This window comes from Lotus japonicus, chromosome 6 (assembly GCF_012489685.1).
Source record: "Lotus japonicus ecotype B-129 chromosome 6, LjGifu_v1.2".
NCBI classification, from domain to species: domain Eukaryota; kingdom Viridiplantae; phylum Streptophyta; class Magnoliopsida; order Fabales; family Fabaceae; genus Lotus; species Lotus japonicus.
In genome coordinates this window covers 56,773,645-56,790,582 of record NC_080046.1, presented here as the reverse complement: position 1 = coordinate 56,790,582, position 16,938 = coordinate 56,773,645, and the positions used below count along the sequence as shown (strand labels likewise).

Genomic DNA, 16,938 nt, shown 5'->3' with positions numbered 1-16,938 from the left:
CTTTTCCGAAAACTTGTCTTTTCGCGCTAGATTATCGTACCTTAGAGTATAGATTACTTCGAGTAACCTTAGTAAGTATCGATAGCTTAGTTTTCGATAGATTCTGATAGTATTTCTGTGGTTTTGCTCTAAAGGTGATTTTGAGGATTTCCCCGAGGACCAACACTTTGAGAGCGAGGAAGCACTAGTTGATCATTCTGGAGAACTTTCAGGTGAGGGCTTCTCACTGAATCTCTAGTTAATGCTTAGGGTCGATGTTTCGACATTGTTTACTGTTTATGCACTGGAATTGTGTGTGATTGGAAAATGTTTTCTGAGGCTTCGGCTGACAATGTAGATGATTCATCTACTGAATGTTTTTGAGATTGTCTTACATGCTATGTGCTATGTGGGTAATCTAGGATGTGTGGTGCATGCTTTATATGCTAAGTGCTAAGTGTTTATGATGCGATTTATTGATATATGACATGTTGTTGATTGTGATGATTTAAATATGCTCTGTACTGGAATCTGAGATTCTGAATGGTGAGAATAGCGGGCAGGTCATGCCGATTTTATTTTGAGAAAGTTTGATAGGACGAACGAGGTTCGGGCCTTAATTTTGTTTAGTGGATCGAGACATCCTCTGGAAGCGACTTGGGATTGGGAGATCCTGAAAATGTATAAGACTTGCGATAAGACAAAATGGAATCTATTTTATAAAGAAAATTCATAAGACCTTAAATAACCTCAAAATCTTTAAGTAATGATAACAACCTCGAAGGAAGGCATTGGAAGTAAAATCATAGTTTTGGAAAAACGAGGAGTGTCGTCGGATCCAAGTGTTGAGGAGTTTGGTAAGTTCTGAGTATGTTGGTACTCCTTCGCTCGTTGAGCAGTTTGTTAGCCATCCAAGGGATGAGCCGAGAAGCTTCACTGAGGCGTGAGACCTTGTGAATGCGTGATACTCCACTGAGGCGTGAGACCTTGTGGAAAGCATGGACCTTCACTGAGGCGTGAGACCTCGTGAACAGCATGAAGCTTCACTGAGGCGTGAGACCTTGTGAATGCGGGATACTCCACGGAGGCGTGAGACCTTGTGGAAAGCATGGACCTTCACTGAGGCGTGAGACCTCGTGAACAGCATGAAGCTTCACTGAGGCGTGAGACCTTGTGAATGCGGGATACTCCACGGAGGCGTGAGACCTTGTGGAAAGCATGGAACTCCACTGAGGCGTGAGACCTTGTGGAAAGCATGGACCTTCACTGAGGCGTGAGACCTCGTGAACAGCATGAAGCTTCACTGAGGCGTGAGACCTTGTGAATGCGGGATACTCCACGGAGGCGTGAGACCTTGTGGAAAGCATGGAACTCCACTGAGGCGTGAGACCTTGTGGAAAGCATGGACCTTCACTGAGGCGTGAGACCTCGTGAACAGCATGAAGCTTCACTGAGGCGTGAGACCTTGTGAATGCGGGATACTCCACTGAGGCGTGAGACCTTGTGGAAAGCATGGAACTCCACTGAGGCGTGAGACCTTGTGACAGCATGAAACTTCACTGAAGCGTGAGACTTCGTGAGAGTATTGATGACCCGAATAGTCATCGTGAGTGGTTGCACTCATTTTATGATTATTGTATTTTGTCGCAGAATCGACTTTACCTTAGGGTAAGCTTTTAGAGACATTAATTTAGCTAGAACACGTGGCGACGTGTCGAGTGAGGTCGGAGACGTTGTTTGGCTAATCACTGCATTTCATGCACTCATTAAGTGGTTTAAACACGGCGAGATACCGGACCACGGCGGATTCCAAAATGGTTATAAGACCGGGATTTCCGCGTAAGAGCGCTGCTAGGTGACTCTTAGTAGCAGACCGAATGGCAGGCCTTCGGGTTTTATGCTGATCTGGCTACCTTTGTGTGGTGTAAGAGGCACGCGGGCAGAAATGGTCCCACCGTTGCTGGTGCTAGGATTGATCCGTTTGATGCCCATCCGTTCCGGATTGCATATTGGTTGACTGGGTTAACCTGCATATCATTTCATGCAACATGCATACTGACATAGTTGATGAGTGTGTTTGATACTTGTTAGTTCTACTTGATGCATGTTAACTGTGATTTACAGTCGTTATATTCTTTGTGGAAATATGCAACCCTAGGATGTTATCCCTAGTTATAAGCCTAAGTGGCTATTATCTTATTTATATTTATTGGTGCTATTATTTACATAATTCTTTGGACTTGACCCTCGCGTCTTCTGTGTGTGCTTTGGCGAACAAACGCCCTTTGTCAGATGTCTTTGGCGGGCTGATTCATGATGGTTCATCCTTCGGGAGGAACTAGGGTTGAGATGCGGGAACTGGAGCGTATCGCGGTAGCGAGAGGAGGACGGATGGTGTATGTAGACTAGGTCGTTCTGGATTTCGAATTCGGACGACGATCATGCTAGCATGTAGGATTGAGTGTTAGTGTGAGCTCCTCGAGATGGGATTAGTGTAGGAGTAGAGTCTTAGCTCTGAACATTATTTGTTTCATTCGGGACAGGGTAGTTGCCCACCTATAGCTTTTTGTGTGGTTCTTTACGAGAATCACAGAGAGTTGGTTGGACTTAGGAGGTCTTGCTTCAGGCCGATGGGCCAGCTTATTCTCAGTTTTGAGGGATGGTGTTGCGGACACTTGACCTTTCTTGTGGATTGTACCTTTTGCCTACGGGCGTTACAGTTTTCTTTCCGTCACTGGAGGTTACTCGTGACGAGGTTGTTACTTACAGCGGGGGCTGTTCATATATTGTATATTAGTTGTATTACCTTTTAGCATTTGGGTTTTATTTAATTCAGTCTTGTCTTAGTTAGTATCGAAAAAAAAAAATATTTACGTTTTTCCGCATTAAGTTTATTTTGGTTACTAAAGTGACGCCACCGAAATCGGGGTGTTACAATTGTGCATACTGTTGTTCTCGTTATGTTCGACTCGATGTAATGATATAGAAATTGAGGTTGTTTTTTTTGGGCAGGATATTTAACTGAGGTGATGTTGTCTAGATTGTAGTTATGGATAATTTCGCTGAAGATCATCAAGTCCCAAATGGAGCGGAAGGTCATATGGCAGATCATGTATGTCAAAGTTGTTTGTATATAGAAAAGAATTCATTGCCATGGGTGGTTACCTCACTGATGCGGGTGAGGTAAAATTCTCTTATATGAAATTGTGTTATTCCTTTTGCTTGTGTTTGTCATCCATCTAGAGCTTCTTCTTCTTCTTCCTTTTTTTAATGAGCATTGCAATGTAAATATAACCAAACCTCACAGGTTTCCCTAGAGAGTGGAACATTTCATTTAAGCCGTTGCTATTCATGAAGATCAAATATTTCAGAAACGAGTTCGGATTCAGCAGGTTTGTGATTTCTAGGTTTTAACTATCCCTCTTTGGAAGGGTTGATTATTATGAACTCTTCAACTTCTGAACTCTATGAAGTTTTGCGCTGATCAAATATAGCTTTCAGAGTTCTGCTTATTATCACGGTTCTGTATGTAGAGATGAAATAGCATGTTTGATGCTTCTTCCATCAATATTGATATGGAAAAATCTTCAATTCATTCCTTTCTATTTTGCATTCTGCGAATGTTGGGTATCAGAAAAATAGCAAGAAAATAAGAATGAAATCTACTGTATTAAATTCGTGTGAATTTGGAAAATAAAGTGCAACAAGAAGGAAAGACAACCTAAGCAGTTAGAGAGTGCCCTGTCTCTCCCTAAAGTCCTAGACAAGCCTAGCCCTACCTCCTACACATCTCACACCTTAAGTCTTATGTCCCTTACAATAGAATAACGCCTTCACTACCCTCTCAATGGCCATATCAGAAGTTTGTTATATAGGGCTAGCTTAGGTAGTGTGTTAGAAGAATGATATAAAATCAATCACGTGTCTTCACATGACAGAATGGATGATGATGGAGGGTATGACTGTTAAGTGTTAAGTACTAAGTAGAATTCAGTGTTTATACATATTTTGATTTGGATGGAACATGCAAAGAATTAATAGGGCCTTTGTCCAATTAAATTCTAGAGTATGATTCCTTAGTCATCATTCCATTGTCATTAGTAGTGTCCCCCCCTTTAATCTGTAATCCTCAGCTTTGACTGTTATTTATATCTACTGAGTTATTGTTATTTTCTCAGGTTAAGTTAGACCAGTCTGGATACAAGGAAAGGTATTAACCGATTATGTTTGTCAACACTACTATCTGAAATTCTGATTTCTTTTTAACCGATATTTTAGACACATGCTGTCAGTGTCTTAAATTCTTAATCTTGCTATATGTCCGTGTTTCACGGTGCCTTGTATGCTATGCTCATGAGAAATAAGGGCTGAGCACTGGTTGAAAATTTATTTTATGCTTTCCTGATGCATTAATAGAAAGTTTGTTGGATTCTATATTTCTACTTTCTTGCTGATGACTATTATACCCAACTCCACTAACTTATGATTTTAGTATATTTAGAAGATAGCTTATTGTCTTAGTTTTCCTTGTAGGTCTTGAAATATGTGGAAGGCCTTTGTTGGGTTTGCAGGTATTACTATCAGGGTGTATGTTCATGACAATGGTTAGTCTCACTTTTATTAGTTAATACTCTCTCCATTTCTATTTATAAGGCCCCTTAGAGACATTTTATTCAATTATTTTGTAAGTTGTACTTGATCGTATACTCTTTTACGATTTACTTGTTTGGACATGTTAATGTGACCTCCTACTTCTATTTTGTAAGTTTCTTTTTATGAATCCTTTGAATACATTTGGGTGGATGAAAGTGCTAGTACATTTGGCATATTTCCAAGGTGCTTGGATTCATAATCCAAGCTTATGCCTTATTTGATTTTCCGTGTAAAGCAATTGCTTACTCATATATTTTTTGTTTTGCCTCTCTTGCACAAATTGAAGAACACACTTGCCTATTGCCAAAGTGGCTATTGATTGACTTCTTTGCTGCTTTTTATAAAGATTATAAGCTTCATTTTATTTAAAGAGATCATTTTATAAAGATTATAAGCTTCATTTTATTTATTGATTGAATATATAATTTGACTTTTAAGAAAAATTGAAAAACTATTTTCCGCAATTCAATGTAATTAAATAGAAAATATTCAAAAAATCACTGTAGAACTTTGCGGCTGCCGCAAAACAGAGGCGGAATGAGTTACAGACTCTGCAGCGCTTTTAACCGCCAATATATTATGCGGCGGTTATTCCAATGCTTGGATTTAAGCGCCGCAAAACGGCCCCCAACGCTCGTAACTGAGGCGCTCAAGAAAACGCCTCATTATACATTTTGCGGCCATTTTAAACGCCGCAAAATGCTTCCAGAAGCGCCGCATAATGCCTTTTTTTGTAGTGTTCATCCACAAGAACCACCATACCTTTATGAGGTGTTTGTTACAAGTTTTACGATATTTTCAGGAATGTTGTTTCCCAGGAATCTCGTTACCAGTTAGGGTAATTCCTAAGTAAAATAAAAAAATGTTTTTGGTTAGTATACATTATTCCTGGGAATGTTTTTCAAAATCATTCATTTAATAGAAAAATTTTAAAAATAGAAAATAAGTAGTGGAACATAAGAGTTAGTGGAAAATAACTTCCATTCCCAAATGTAAAATTCCCCTTCTTTAATATGTAATTCTTAGTAATTTCCAACATAACTTCACTGGATAGGTAATTCTTAGTAATTCTTACTTCTTAACTGAACAACTCACCTATAAATACTAAAATTGGATCTAACCTAGTAAGCTCGTCAATATACAAGACCTTAAAATAATTTTTTTATACAAACTGGATTTTTGCCCAACAAATTAATTTTCCGATGACAGAAAAAAATTGCCCAACAAATTAATGCCTCTTCATCGGATACAAATGCGAAACGTATTCAATAACCAGTCTTAAACTCAGTAAACCCCGGCCCCACGCCGCCGCCCTTCCCTATGAACGGTATTCAATAACCTGTCTTATTATGCCTGGCAATAAATCTAATATAATAATTTGTAGGTACCAATTTGCAATTCTTAATAAACTTATATTAACAGGTTCTATGTATACAGTACCATCTTCATCTAGTCCGTCTAATATTATATAATTAAATCCAATGACAGTTTTTGGTGGAGGACGCGTACACCACCTAATTGGGTGGTGCACGTTAAACGGACCCAAAAAAATGGTTAGATATAACTTTGCAAAAATAACTTGTTTTGACGATTTTAAAGGTAGCACCTTAACCAACCCAAAGAACTTACAATTAAGTGTGTACTATAAAGGCGGATAGATGACTTGGCTAAGGAACAACTCATCTCACTCAAGGTCAATATGTCTAATGGGTAATTTGATAAGTGGTGGACAAGCAACGTAGCCTATAGTAACCTTGCGCTTGAAATACCCTGCACAAGGGCTTCCTCTAAACTTGCAATGACAATCACAGTAGATCCCAAACCTACAAATATAAGTTGGGTCGTTCATTTACTTAACACTTGACTCATTTTACTAAATTATGAGTTCTTCAAAGACTTTGAGATTTTCTCCTAACTCTCTTACTGATCACTTAAGCGTCAGAGTGTCTCCTGCAGGCACACTCCTCGCCATGACCACGCAACTCAACCACGCTAACAAATCTAAGCTAAGCGATACACCACCACCAAAGACAAGGAAAATTATAGAATCTTATTTTCGGAAGAACACCTTCTTCTTTTCCCCATTCTCCACCACCATTCTCTTCCCTCACCAGACTTCTCTTCCCCAACCCTGATCCCTCTCCACCTCTCCCCACCAACCAACCCCATTAACAACCATACCTGAAACTACGACCATTGCACAACCACTGCCCAAGCCTCTACAAAACTCCCATCTCAACCCAACATAGCCTTAAACCAGACCAAAAACCACCTTTATCATCACCCAAGCACTAGCAACAACCCATTAACCTAGTGTCAAGCCACATCAATAAACTTGTCTCCCCTTGTGGTAAGCTCCACTAAAATCAAACAACCCAAAACCTATAGCCATCAAATTAAACCAGTCATACCTTCGATAAGCCCCATTGTTCCAGACGCAACAAACACCGCTTTAGCCACAGAGCACCATTGCACCACTCGTTCGATAGGGGGCATCATTCCTTTCCTTTGAGCCCTTTCTCATGGACTTGTTCTTCCGGTGCATGAACTGCCCGATGGGTTCACGCTTGTAAGAAATGAGTCGATCTGGTCGATGTGAGGTTGATGCTGGGCTCATATGAGGATTTCCACGATGACAGACTTGCAAATGATGTGAAGTGTAAGGAGTTGAGATGAAATTGTTTTTTTTTTTTTTTTACTTTTATCAATAGTGCATCAGTGAATCACTATTTTATATGGTCCACCGCAAGAAGCACCAAAAGTAGATGTGCACTTAAAATGAATGAATAATTGTGGAGAATGGACTTGTGTGACAACAATACAATGCAATACCATAAATGTTTGTGTCAAGGGCAAGTTGTTTTCATCATTGATTACTGAAGGCCATATAAAAAAATGCGACGATTGAACGTCCAGATAGTTCAATGATTGTAATCGATAATTCAGCACGTGCCAAATGGAAGAAATGAATGATTAATTTCGAGTCACTTAACTGTCAAGAAATAAAACAAATTGCCCTCCACTAGTCAAATTGACTGTGGATCTAAATGTTGTCTTTATATTATGACACATAAGGCATCTTAATTTGTAGGTTTATATGTTATCTGAAGGTTAATACATCATAAGGAACCAAGAACAAACCGATTAAAATATTTCTTTATAATAGTTAAAAAAATATTTCTTTACAAAAATATTATACACTAAATTTTACATATTATAACAATTAACAAGTAAAAAATGATTAATTGGTGAATCAGTTTTTGACATGGTTTACCACTATTTTTTTTTTTGAAAGCTGGTTTACCACAATATTACTTGTGGTTGAAACTTGGGTGAATTTTTTAAAATTGGTCTATTGGTGAATTGCTTACTAAATAACATTGATATGAGATTCCCATAATATTCTTTAAGTAGATAATTGTGATGAAAAAAGGGTAAAAATATAAAATACACTATTTTGAAAATCCTCTATCACCTAGCTAACTCCGACCGTGGAAGAAGGCAGAAATGATGGCCCTGACAGAGCTTTTCTCTTGGCCACCACCCCACACTACTATTCTCAATTCAACAAACCACTCGCCGTAATCCCAAAAAAGATCTATTGCAACTTGCATGCTTCATCCTCCCGATCTTGAGATAGAAAGATGGAGGTTGAGAGACTGAAATTGGAGGAGACACCGCTGACGATGTCAAAATGTGTTAGAAGTCCCACATTGGCTAGAGATAGAGCTAAGATAAGCTTTATAAGGGTAGTGCAAACCTCAACTCTTGAGCTAGCTTTTGTGGTTGAGTATAGGCCTCCCAATTTCTAATAAAATGGGTTTCGTTGTGGCTGTAGACGAGGGCTCGGCCTACCATGCAATGACGATAGTGCTAATTAATGTTAAACATATAAAAATAGCATGGAAAGTTTTGATTACTTCTTTATGTCTTATTGATCAATTCATAACGTTAAATTAAAATTAATTATCCCAAAAAGTTAAGTTATTAGGTAAAAATCAGAAATATTTCATATTATTATTTTAAACGGAAATCATTATGAAGTCATATACTCATACGAAACATCTTTTATCAGCCGTAATTTTGTTTAGCAAGTTTCGTGATCCTTGAGGCCTCAAATTGGAGCCAAAGTAGAAACGTGTTATGTGACAATTTAATACCAAGCTCCTGAACTGTCAAGTTGTTACATGTGTAAGTAACATAAGGTGCAAGTTAGTAAGATGGAGCCAGCAAAGCACATGCATGTTCTAGTGAGGTAGCAGCTAATTTGTTTATTAGTCCTTTTACAAACACACATGTGCACAAGCTAGTTGCAGACATAGCCAACAGTACATCTGGCATATTAGAGTAGAACGTGGAAATGTGCATGTATATATAAATATAATCATCCCCACTCATCATAGATGCATCTAAAAATATGATTGGTAAAAGTCAAAAGCCCCTTTTGCTGTTAAAATTAAGGCCAATAAGTAAAAGTGAGTCAAAATAATTGGATGGTGCAGTGCAGTGGCGTGCACTGCAGGGAAACTGCACGTACTATGACATGAACTGGCTACAAGCTCCACCCAGTTTTGTTTAAGCAAACAAGTGAAAGTACATGACAACTTGTTCTGAAAGATTCTGCGAAAAAAGAGGCTTTAGAGTTTGAACAGCGAGCCCAACACAAACAAAGGGGGAATGAACAATTTATCTATATGCATGCTATTAATTATTAATTTTATCTAAAAATTGAGAAATAGACTAGCAGTACGCTTTAAAACAGACTAAGTTTATGAAATATTTGTTGAAATATGTTAAAAATAAGTTATAGGCATAAACTCTTATTCATAAATTAAATTGAAACAATCGATACGTTCGATGTTTATACTATTAAATAAACTAAAACTTTTCCAAACATGACCTACAAATTTTGTTTAAGAATCATCGATCAACATCTTCCGTATTGCACATAGAGTTAAGAGGTCGAAGGAAACCAATAAAAGGAAATGGTCGACATAGCAAAACAAAGGATAAAAGGTCCAAATCCAAAAGCCGTCATAGTTCCTACAACTCGAAGCCTATCAAGTATTGGAATTAGGAGAAGTTCGAGCGCAACAAAAATTAGAAAAAGAGAGCACAAATAATCAGGAAGCAAAAGTAGATGGGGTAAATATTGCTTCCATTACATGATGAGGTCATGTGATAATATATTCTTTAAAGAGTAAGGATGAAGCCACTTTGCAATAAAAAAAGTCTTCAAAAAATATGAAAACTTGGAAAAATTTGCTAACGAGCATTCATGCGAGATTGTGGTTAATATGTAGTGAAGATTAATTTGAGCATTTTCGTTTGGAAATTCAATTTAAAGAAAAAGTATTATTCAGCTGTTAAACATATTTTTTTATTTATTTCATAAAATGGCTGCTTAGAGTTTTTGTTAAGACTGGGAGAACACATGGCCCAAAACATTTATGTAAAAAAACATCCCACTAAAAGAAAATTGAATGCTCTCGTTGAGAGTCGAACTCAAGACCTCCCGCTTACTAAACGGGTGCTCTAACCAACTGAGCTACGAGAGCTAGTTGGCAATTTTTATATTCTTTATTATCAAAATCAAAATAAAAAAAGATTCCCGCGCCGGAAACGAGTTACCGGAAAAGGTAGTTGGTAGGAAAGGGCATTTTGGGAATTGAACCAACATGCATTTCTCCTTCACAGACACACACACAACTCACTCTCTCTTCTCTTCTCTGCAGATTCTTCTTCTTCTTCTCTCTCTCTCTAGATTAGGGTTTCGTTCTCTCTCTAGAAATGGACTCCGATTCTTGGAACTCAACCCCTCGCCACTCAACCTCTTCTTCCCGCCGCTACCATTCCCGATCAGGTCAACTCAATTTTCAATTTCACTGAAATTATACATGGATCCATTGCTGAACCAATCGGTGGTTTTGCTTGCAGATCTGTATCTTGAAGACGCCGCCGCCTCCGATGATCTCAGGCCGGAGTATCTCTGCCCTTTCTGCGCCGAAGATTACGACGTCGTTTCGCTTTGTTGCCACATTGACGAACAACACCCTCTCCAAGCCAACACTGGGGTATCCCTCTTTTTCCCTTGCCTAAAGTTCAGATTTTAATCTTTTTTTTTAATATTATTAGTAGTTAGTTTAGTACTTTCCATTTTTCCAAAGTTACTCATTTTTCTGATTTTCTCACTACAATGAGAAATTGTGATTTGTGAATTTCTTGTGACTCACACTATTAGATTATCTTGCAGAAATTGTGAATTTATAGTGAGTTTGTGAGATTTGTTTGTCTTGCCGCTCGCGTTTTGATTAATTGAGTATTTCTCTGTATTTGTTGTTTATTGTCTACTGACTGTGATTACTGCATTGGTTGGATTACTCATGTTTTCAGGTGTGTCCGGTTTGCGCAAAAAAGGTTGGAATGGATCTTGTTACACATCTTACTACGCAACATGGGAGTTTTTTAAAAATATCCTTTTTGCTAATTGGTTTGTTTGGTTCTTGCTTTTGTTCGTGGTGTTTTCGTTTCTGCTTAAAATAATAGGTCCTTGCTCATATTGTATGCAGCAGCCAGATGGATTCTTAGTTCTTACCCTTAATCTGCTGGGTGGGGATAAAATTCAATTTGTAGATAAAAGTTACATTCCACTTCAGTTAGTTGATAAGGTTAAATTGGTGTTTCAAATTGTTTGGTTCTCAGGAGGTTTTCAAACTCTGACTCTGCATATAGTATACAATAGAGATAGATGACAGGATTTTTCAGAAAATTGGTTTTAACACATCATTTCATTGCCCTCCTAACAAGACTCTGGAATAGTGAAATGTAATTCTAAAAATTTGTACATGCCCAAATCCCAATCAACATTATTAGTTGCTTCAATAGGATGGATTTTATTTCTATGAGCCAAACAGAACACTCTAGCATAGTGAAATGATATGCCAAAAGTTTTTACATACCTACTCAACATTATGAACCGTTTATTTCATATCAATGAGCCAAACAGAACACTCAAGTGTGCTTTAACTTAGCAAGCGTTTGTCTAGTTCATTTGATATGAAGAATGGTGGTTATCTCCCTTGTTTGTATTAGTATAGTTATTTGATGCATTTGCCTAATGTGTTTCACAGTTGTGTGTAGTTATTCTAAATGATTTCAGCTTTGTTAACTGATATTCTCTGATGTCTCTGTTCTGTCGGTTTATGTCAAAAAAAGTTTTTGTGCTAGAACATTGACCCGTGTAACTATGTCATTACAAGTACCATACTTTTGGCTAAATGTTTTTGGATTGCTTAGAGATTTCAAAGATTTTCCATGACTAGAAATTACGTGCAGCGTAAAAGGAGGGTCAAGAAAGGAGGCCCTGGTTCAACATTGTCAATGTTGAGAAAAGAGTTGCGAGAAGGAGCCCTGCAGTCCCTTCTTGGAGGGTCTTCGTACATGGCTTCCTCCAACTCCGAGCCTGATCCACTTTTGTCATCATTTATTTTTAACCCAGTACTAGCTGATGAATCTCTGAGTGCACGACCTTGCCCTTCCATTGAAACTGCCTCAGTAAAAGAAAGCTCAAAAGATGATTTCTTGGAAAGGTAGGAATGTTGACAATGTTGTTGGATTAGGCTATGCTTTGTTTGGGAAATGGGAAAACTTTAGGCTGTTTTATGAGATACTTATTATGTTGGATTCATGTGGTGTTAGGCTCTGTATGTTGTTATGTTCGTGACCATTTTGTTTCGTAAAAGTTAATCGTGAGTGTCATTAAAAGTGATGCCATGGTTTCATATGATTTGTACTGGTATATGATCATTTTAGCATATTGTCATATGTTTTACATCTGTTTCTTTTTTTAAATGTCATTTATTGTAGTCTGACAATAGTTTCTGGTTACAGAAAACCTCAGAAGTTACAGATGTCAGACGAGGATCAAGCAGAGAAGGCTCGGAGGTTTGATTTTGTGCAAGGGCTGTTGATGTCCACCATTTTGGATGATAAATTATAACTGAACTCTAGCTGGCATGGCATTATTGTATTAGGAGCAGTAGCAGGAGCTATAAGCTCGAGAGAGGAGTTAATTGAGAATGATACGAGTGGCTGTAGCAAGATCGGATGAGTATGTAATGTGAGTATGTATTGTATATATGTTAATAAAATGCAAAGATGGAAGAACCTTTTTTATCCTGCTGAGTTCCTATCATAGTTCCAAATAACCAATAGGAATAAAATGCGTTTGACGGGCATGCCAAAATGACCATAAAAGAAAGAAACAGATGTGAAAAGCATGAGTGATCAATATATATACAATAGCTCCACTCTACATTCTTTTTTATTTTGAAGATTTTCCAATAAAGAACGTTATGTTTCTGAAAACTAGAAGGTCCTTAATTACGTGCATATCATGAGAAGTATTGTCTTTCACTCAAGATTTTTCAATTCTATTTTGTTGAATTTCCAGAAATGGTTTGTGAAAACTGTATGGGAAAAATATTTTTTAAATGATATAATGATATACCGAAATGAACAGATTATTTCAGAAAAAAATTTGTTGGCAGAGACCGGAGTATGTTTCACTTGATGGTGAAATCAAAATGCCAAATCAAGATGGAATAGCTTTCATATGTTTGAATCAGCTCCATATGTTTGAATCAAACTCATAGGCTGAACATGTATTCCATTGAGTGTCTTAGAACTTGCAGGCAGTATGAGTCAATGAAAAACAGGACAAGAATACAAGATAGTTTCAGAGTGATACCAGATTCACAAACATAACCTTCAAAGTGTAAACCTTCAGTCTTGAACTGTTAAGTTGGAACCACATTTGCACAACACAGAACAAGATGCACAAGCACAAGTACATCTGACTCTTCAATAAGATAAAGAAAAGGGCAGTAATAAAAGTAGAAAAGCTTCATCAAACCATCCAAATCAGTATATGCATACCAAATTGAAGAGGAAAATGCAGAACTAACATTTGTAAGAGTGAAAAACTGACCTTAACTGAGTGGAATGCTTTGATTGATCAATATAAAGCTGAATGGCAGACAAGGAGACATTGTAATTTTGTGTGACGGATTCACTCCCATTCAACACCAATGGAACACCAGCTCCATATATGCACTCCAGACCTTGAAAGAATCCCATAAAGGTTCCAAGCACAAAATACTGATGCAACTCTGCACCCATTGTTTTCCATCTCCTCTGGGCTTCTCTGTTGATTCCCACACAAAAATTTCAACTCAACTTAGCCCAACAATGTCCAAAAATTTCAAAAACTGTCACACCTTATAATTATATCATTAATTTAAAAGTAAAATTTTTAAACTTGAAAAGTATTAAAAAGTAAATTAATGATGGATATATTTTATAAGTTAGATGAATATATTTAGAAAATTAGAAAATATTTTTTAAATTTTCATAGACGGTTTATATTATATGTTTAAGTATATATGGAGGAGGAATTTTCAACAGGTTGTTTGTGGGTCAGATTGCTTGGAATTGGTAGACGCTTTGTATCGGGACTGGTATAATTTCCATGTCTATGAAAGTGTTCTGTTGGACTTGCATCTTCTTCTATCGCGGAATTGAGACGTTCATATTCAGCATGTGTTTCGTGAAGCGAATGTGTTTGCAAATTATCTTGTCGGACTTGGTGCCGAGCTATAATGCATTATAACGGCCGCTATCGATTGCCGTGTGTCTCTTTTAGCTAGAAATTTATCAGCTTTTGTAGTTTTCTTGTCTTTTTTTCCAAGTAAAAAAAAAAGTATATATGTTTGAGGTTTTTCTATTAAAGAAAGGAAATAACACCGACTAAAATTTCTTTCGTTGTATAGGCGGATAGGCCTAAAAAGTAAAAACAAAGGAAGAAAAAATAAATCCCATCGCAGGAAGCATATTCGAAAACTAGGAAATGTATATGAAGAGAATAGATTTAATAAATCCTAGTAGAAATGTGATTACGACAATCCGGTCCCACGGAAGACTTGTTTGTGGGTGGAATCAAAGAAGACTTAATTATTGATATATTAATATATTATAATATGGGTTTTGAAAAATTGCAATGCCTAGCATGGATCTGGTCCACCATAAACCAGTGAATCAATTGTCTTGATATGGTGTTATTGAAAGTTAGCCCTCAAGTATATTAACAAAATAATTTTAATGGTAGTGTACTCCTTGGTTTATGTATTTTTCATGGGAGTGCTGCTTTGTCTTTAGTGTACTCTTTTTCCTTGCTAGGATTTTTCTAAGGGGTTTTTCCTAACAAGGTTTTAATGAGGCATTCCTATAAAGACTTGCTCTTAGTGAGAGGTTTTTTTTTTGAGCTGTTTTTCCGGTTAGTGTAATTTCTTGTTTTGGTTCTATCTTTTCCTGTATTTTGGTTGAAGTACCCCTTGTACTTCATTCAATAAAATTTGACTTATCTAAAAAAAATATAATTTTAATGGTTCAGATTACATAACATTTTTAAAATTTAAATAATAATAATAAAAAATAATTAAAAATTAAGATTAAAAATGCACCCTAATTCCTTCAAAGTCTGAATTCTCTCTCTTCCTTTTCACATCTTAGTAAAAACCCAAATCTTCCACTTATCCCAAAAACTCATGGTTGCGGTGGATCTGGCGGTGGCTTGGGATCTTGCTGACAGTTCTTTTTCAAGTAAAATTAGTAGGAAATAATTATAATAATTATAATAATAATAATATTGGTTTGAACACCTAAGATGAACTATAGAGGAGGTTCTCGGGTTCTTAGGCCCAATATAATCTTTATCTCTCTTTAGTGAGCCCTCTCTCTTTCTCTCGGCAAAACCTATATCCCTCTCCGATAAGCCTTGAAGCCTGGTTTCTACTTCAGATCTGCGTTTCCACCGCCAAAGATCCTGAACCCTCATTTCTCACTTTCTCGATGTTTTGAAATTTGTTCAACCTGAACGCAATTTTATCTTGTGTTTCTCAAGAATCAAATACTGGTATGTTCTCCAACCTATGTTGTCTCCTACCCTAATCTCTACCTTCCCCCTTCTGACCGATGGCGCCCCTCCTCAAATGGCTCTCCCTCTTCTTTAGCTTCCAAAACAACAACATCCCCAATCAGCGCGAGCTCCTTGTCTTCATTCCTTTCATCAGATCTGATTTTCTTCTCTTCTCCTCAGATCTGAGTTTTGGCTTATCATATTTGTGCTCCTCAACCCAGTATCAACCTCTATCTTCACCGTCATTCCTAACACCAGAAACCTCCACCACCGTCTTTCTCCGCCTCACCAGAAACTCCATATGGTTACTTCATTGTCGTCGTTAGAGAAGATAAAAAAATGAGATTATTGGGGATAATTTCAAAAATAGTCTTATGCATTAGAATACCCATGCTTAAAAATTCATTTTTCATGAGCGAAACAAGAATTACAAGCAACATGATGAAGTTAAATATAGCTATGCGAGACTCAAAATTAGGGGCGGAAATAAGCCAAGCTTTGTGTGACTCAAGCCTGACCTGCATTATCTTTTCGTGGCCTAAGCCTGACGTCCGGCCTTTCACAAGCTGAATCTTAAGGCCTGGTCTGGCCTGACCTATTAAAAGGTTTGACTTACCATACAAACTTACATAAAAACTTATTTAACAGACAATTACATCTAAAGAAGGTAAATGGACCGTGGACTATAAGTCATGGGCTAATAGACCAGCGGCCTAATGTTTTTTTTATATATCATTGCATTTCATTTTCAAATAATAAAATTTATTTGTATATTATTGTACTTCAAAAAACAAAATCTTCACTTATTTAAAACAAACACAACTGAAAGGAGGTATATGATCTTTATAAACATGAAAACCAAGACTTAATTACATGTCCATATCCATGTCAAATACATGTCCATGTCAATTGTACAGAATTGAAGTAACAAAGACTTAATTTTCGCGTCGTCAAAAATGATTTTTCAAAGAAAAAGAGACAGGATCTTCATTCAGCAATGAGTCAGCATAAGATGTGATTATGTAAAAGAGAAAATTAGGTAATTCCCATATAAAATATAAAATAATGGAATTGTACCTTTTGATCAGATTTGGATATGTGTAGATAAATTGGTAAAAAGTCAAGTAGAAGTGTTAGAATAAATAAATAATTTATCTGTAAATTTAATATGTGGTTATCTACATCAACCAAAATTCTTTTCAGGTAAAATCATTCTATTTCAGATGACCTAGTAATAAATTTGACGTGTTTAGGAAATTCTAGTTTATTATACAAGCTAAAATATTTACATGGCTTAAACAAAAAACTCTATATTTACATTAAATGATTTA

At 36.9% G+C, this 16,938-nt stretch overlaps 1 protein-coding gene, 1 long non-coding RNA gene and 1 other non-coding gene across 4 annotated transcripts; 2 read left to right on the top strand and 1 right to left on the bottom strand.

Moving 5' to 3' along the window:
* The first annotated feature begins 3,012 nt into the window (after positions 1 to 3,012).
* Positions 3,013 to 4,759, top strand: LOC130725837 (uncharacterized). 2 transcript variants are annotated; one of them, XR_009014625.1, is made up of 4 exons: positions 3,013 to 3,162; positions 3,287 to 3,371; positions 4,158 to 4,189; positions 4,513 to 4,759. It is a non-coding gene; the product is annotated as an uncharacterized LOC130725837 (long non-coding RNA). The 2 variants fall into 2 exon arrangements; XR_009014626.1 differs by lacking the exon at positions 4,158 to 4,189.
* Positions 4,760 to 10,116: 5,357 nt separating this feature from the next.
* On the bottom strand, positions 10,117 to 10,190 carry TRNAT-AGU (transfer RNA threonine (anticodon AGU)). The gene has a single exon. It is a non-coding gene; the product is annotated as a tRNA-Thr (tRNA).
* Positions 10,191 to 10,333: 143 nt separating this feature from the next.
* Positions 10,334 to 12,807, top strand: LOC130724513 (protein DEHYDRATION-INDUCED 19 homolog 7). Its single transcript, XM_057575754.1, has 5 exons — positions 10,334 to 10,495; positions 10,570 to 10,706; positions 11,026 to 11,103; positions 11,962 to 12,221; positions 12,523 to 12,807. Exons 1-5 carry the CDS (start codon positions 10,423 to 10,425, stop codon positions 12,629 to 12,631), a joined length of 657 nt encoding a protein of 218 aa, XP_057431737.1. The 5' UTR covers positions 10,334 to 10,422; the 3' UTR covers positions 12,632 to 12,807.
* The last annotated feature ends 4,131 nt before the right edge of the window (positions 12,808 to 16,938 follow it).

Bases quoted from the DNA above. Each gene is read 5' to 3' on its own strand.
- LOC130724513 (XM_057575754.1), top strand. From the start codon at position 10,423: ATGGACTCCGATTCTTGGAACTCAACCCCTCGCCACTCAACCTCTTCT. The intron at 11,104-11,961 runs ATATCCTTTTTG...ACTAGAAATTAC, and splicing joins AACATGGGAGTTTTTTAAAA to GTGCAGCGTAAAAGGAGGGT. The intron at 12,222-12,522 runs GTAGGAATGTTG...TTCTGGTTACAG, and splicing joins AAAGATGATTTCTTGGAAAG to AAAACCTCAGAAGTTACAGA.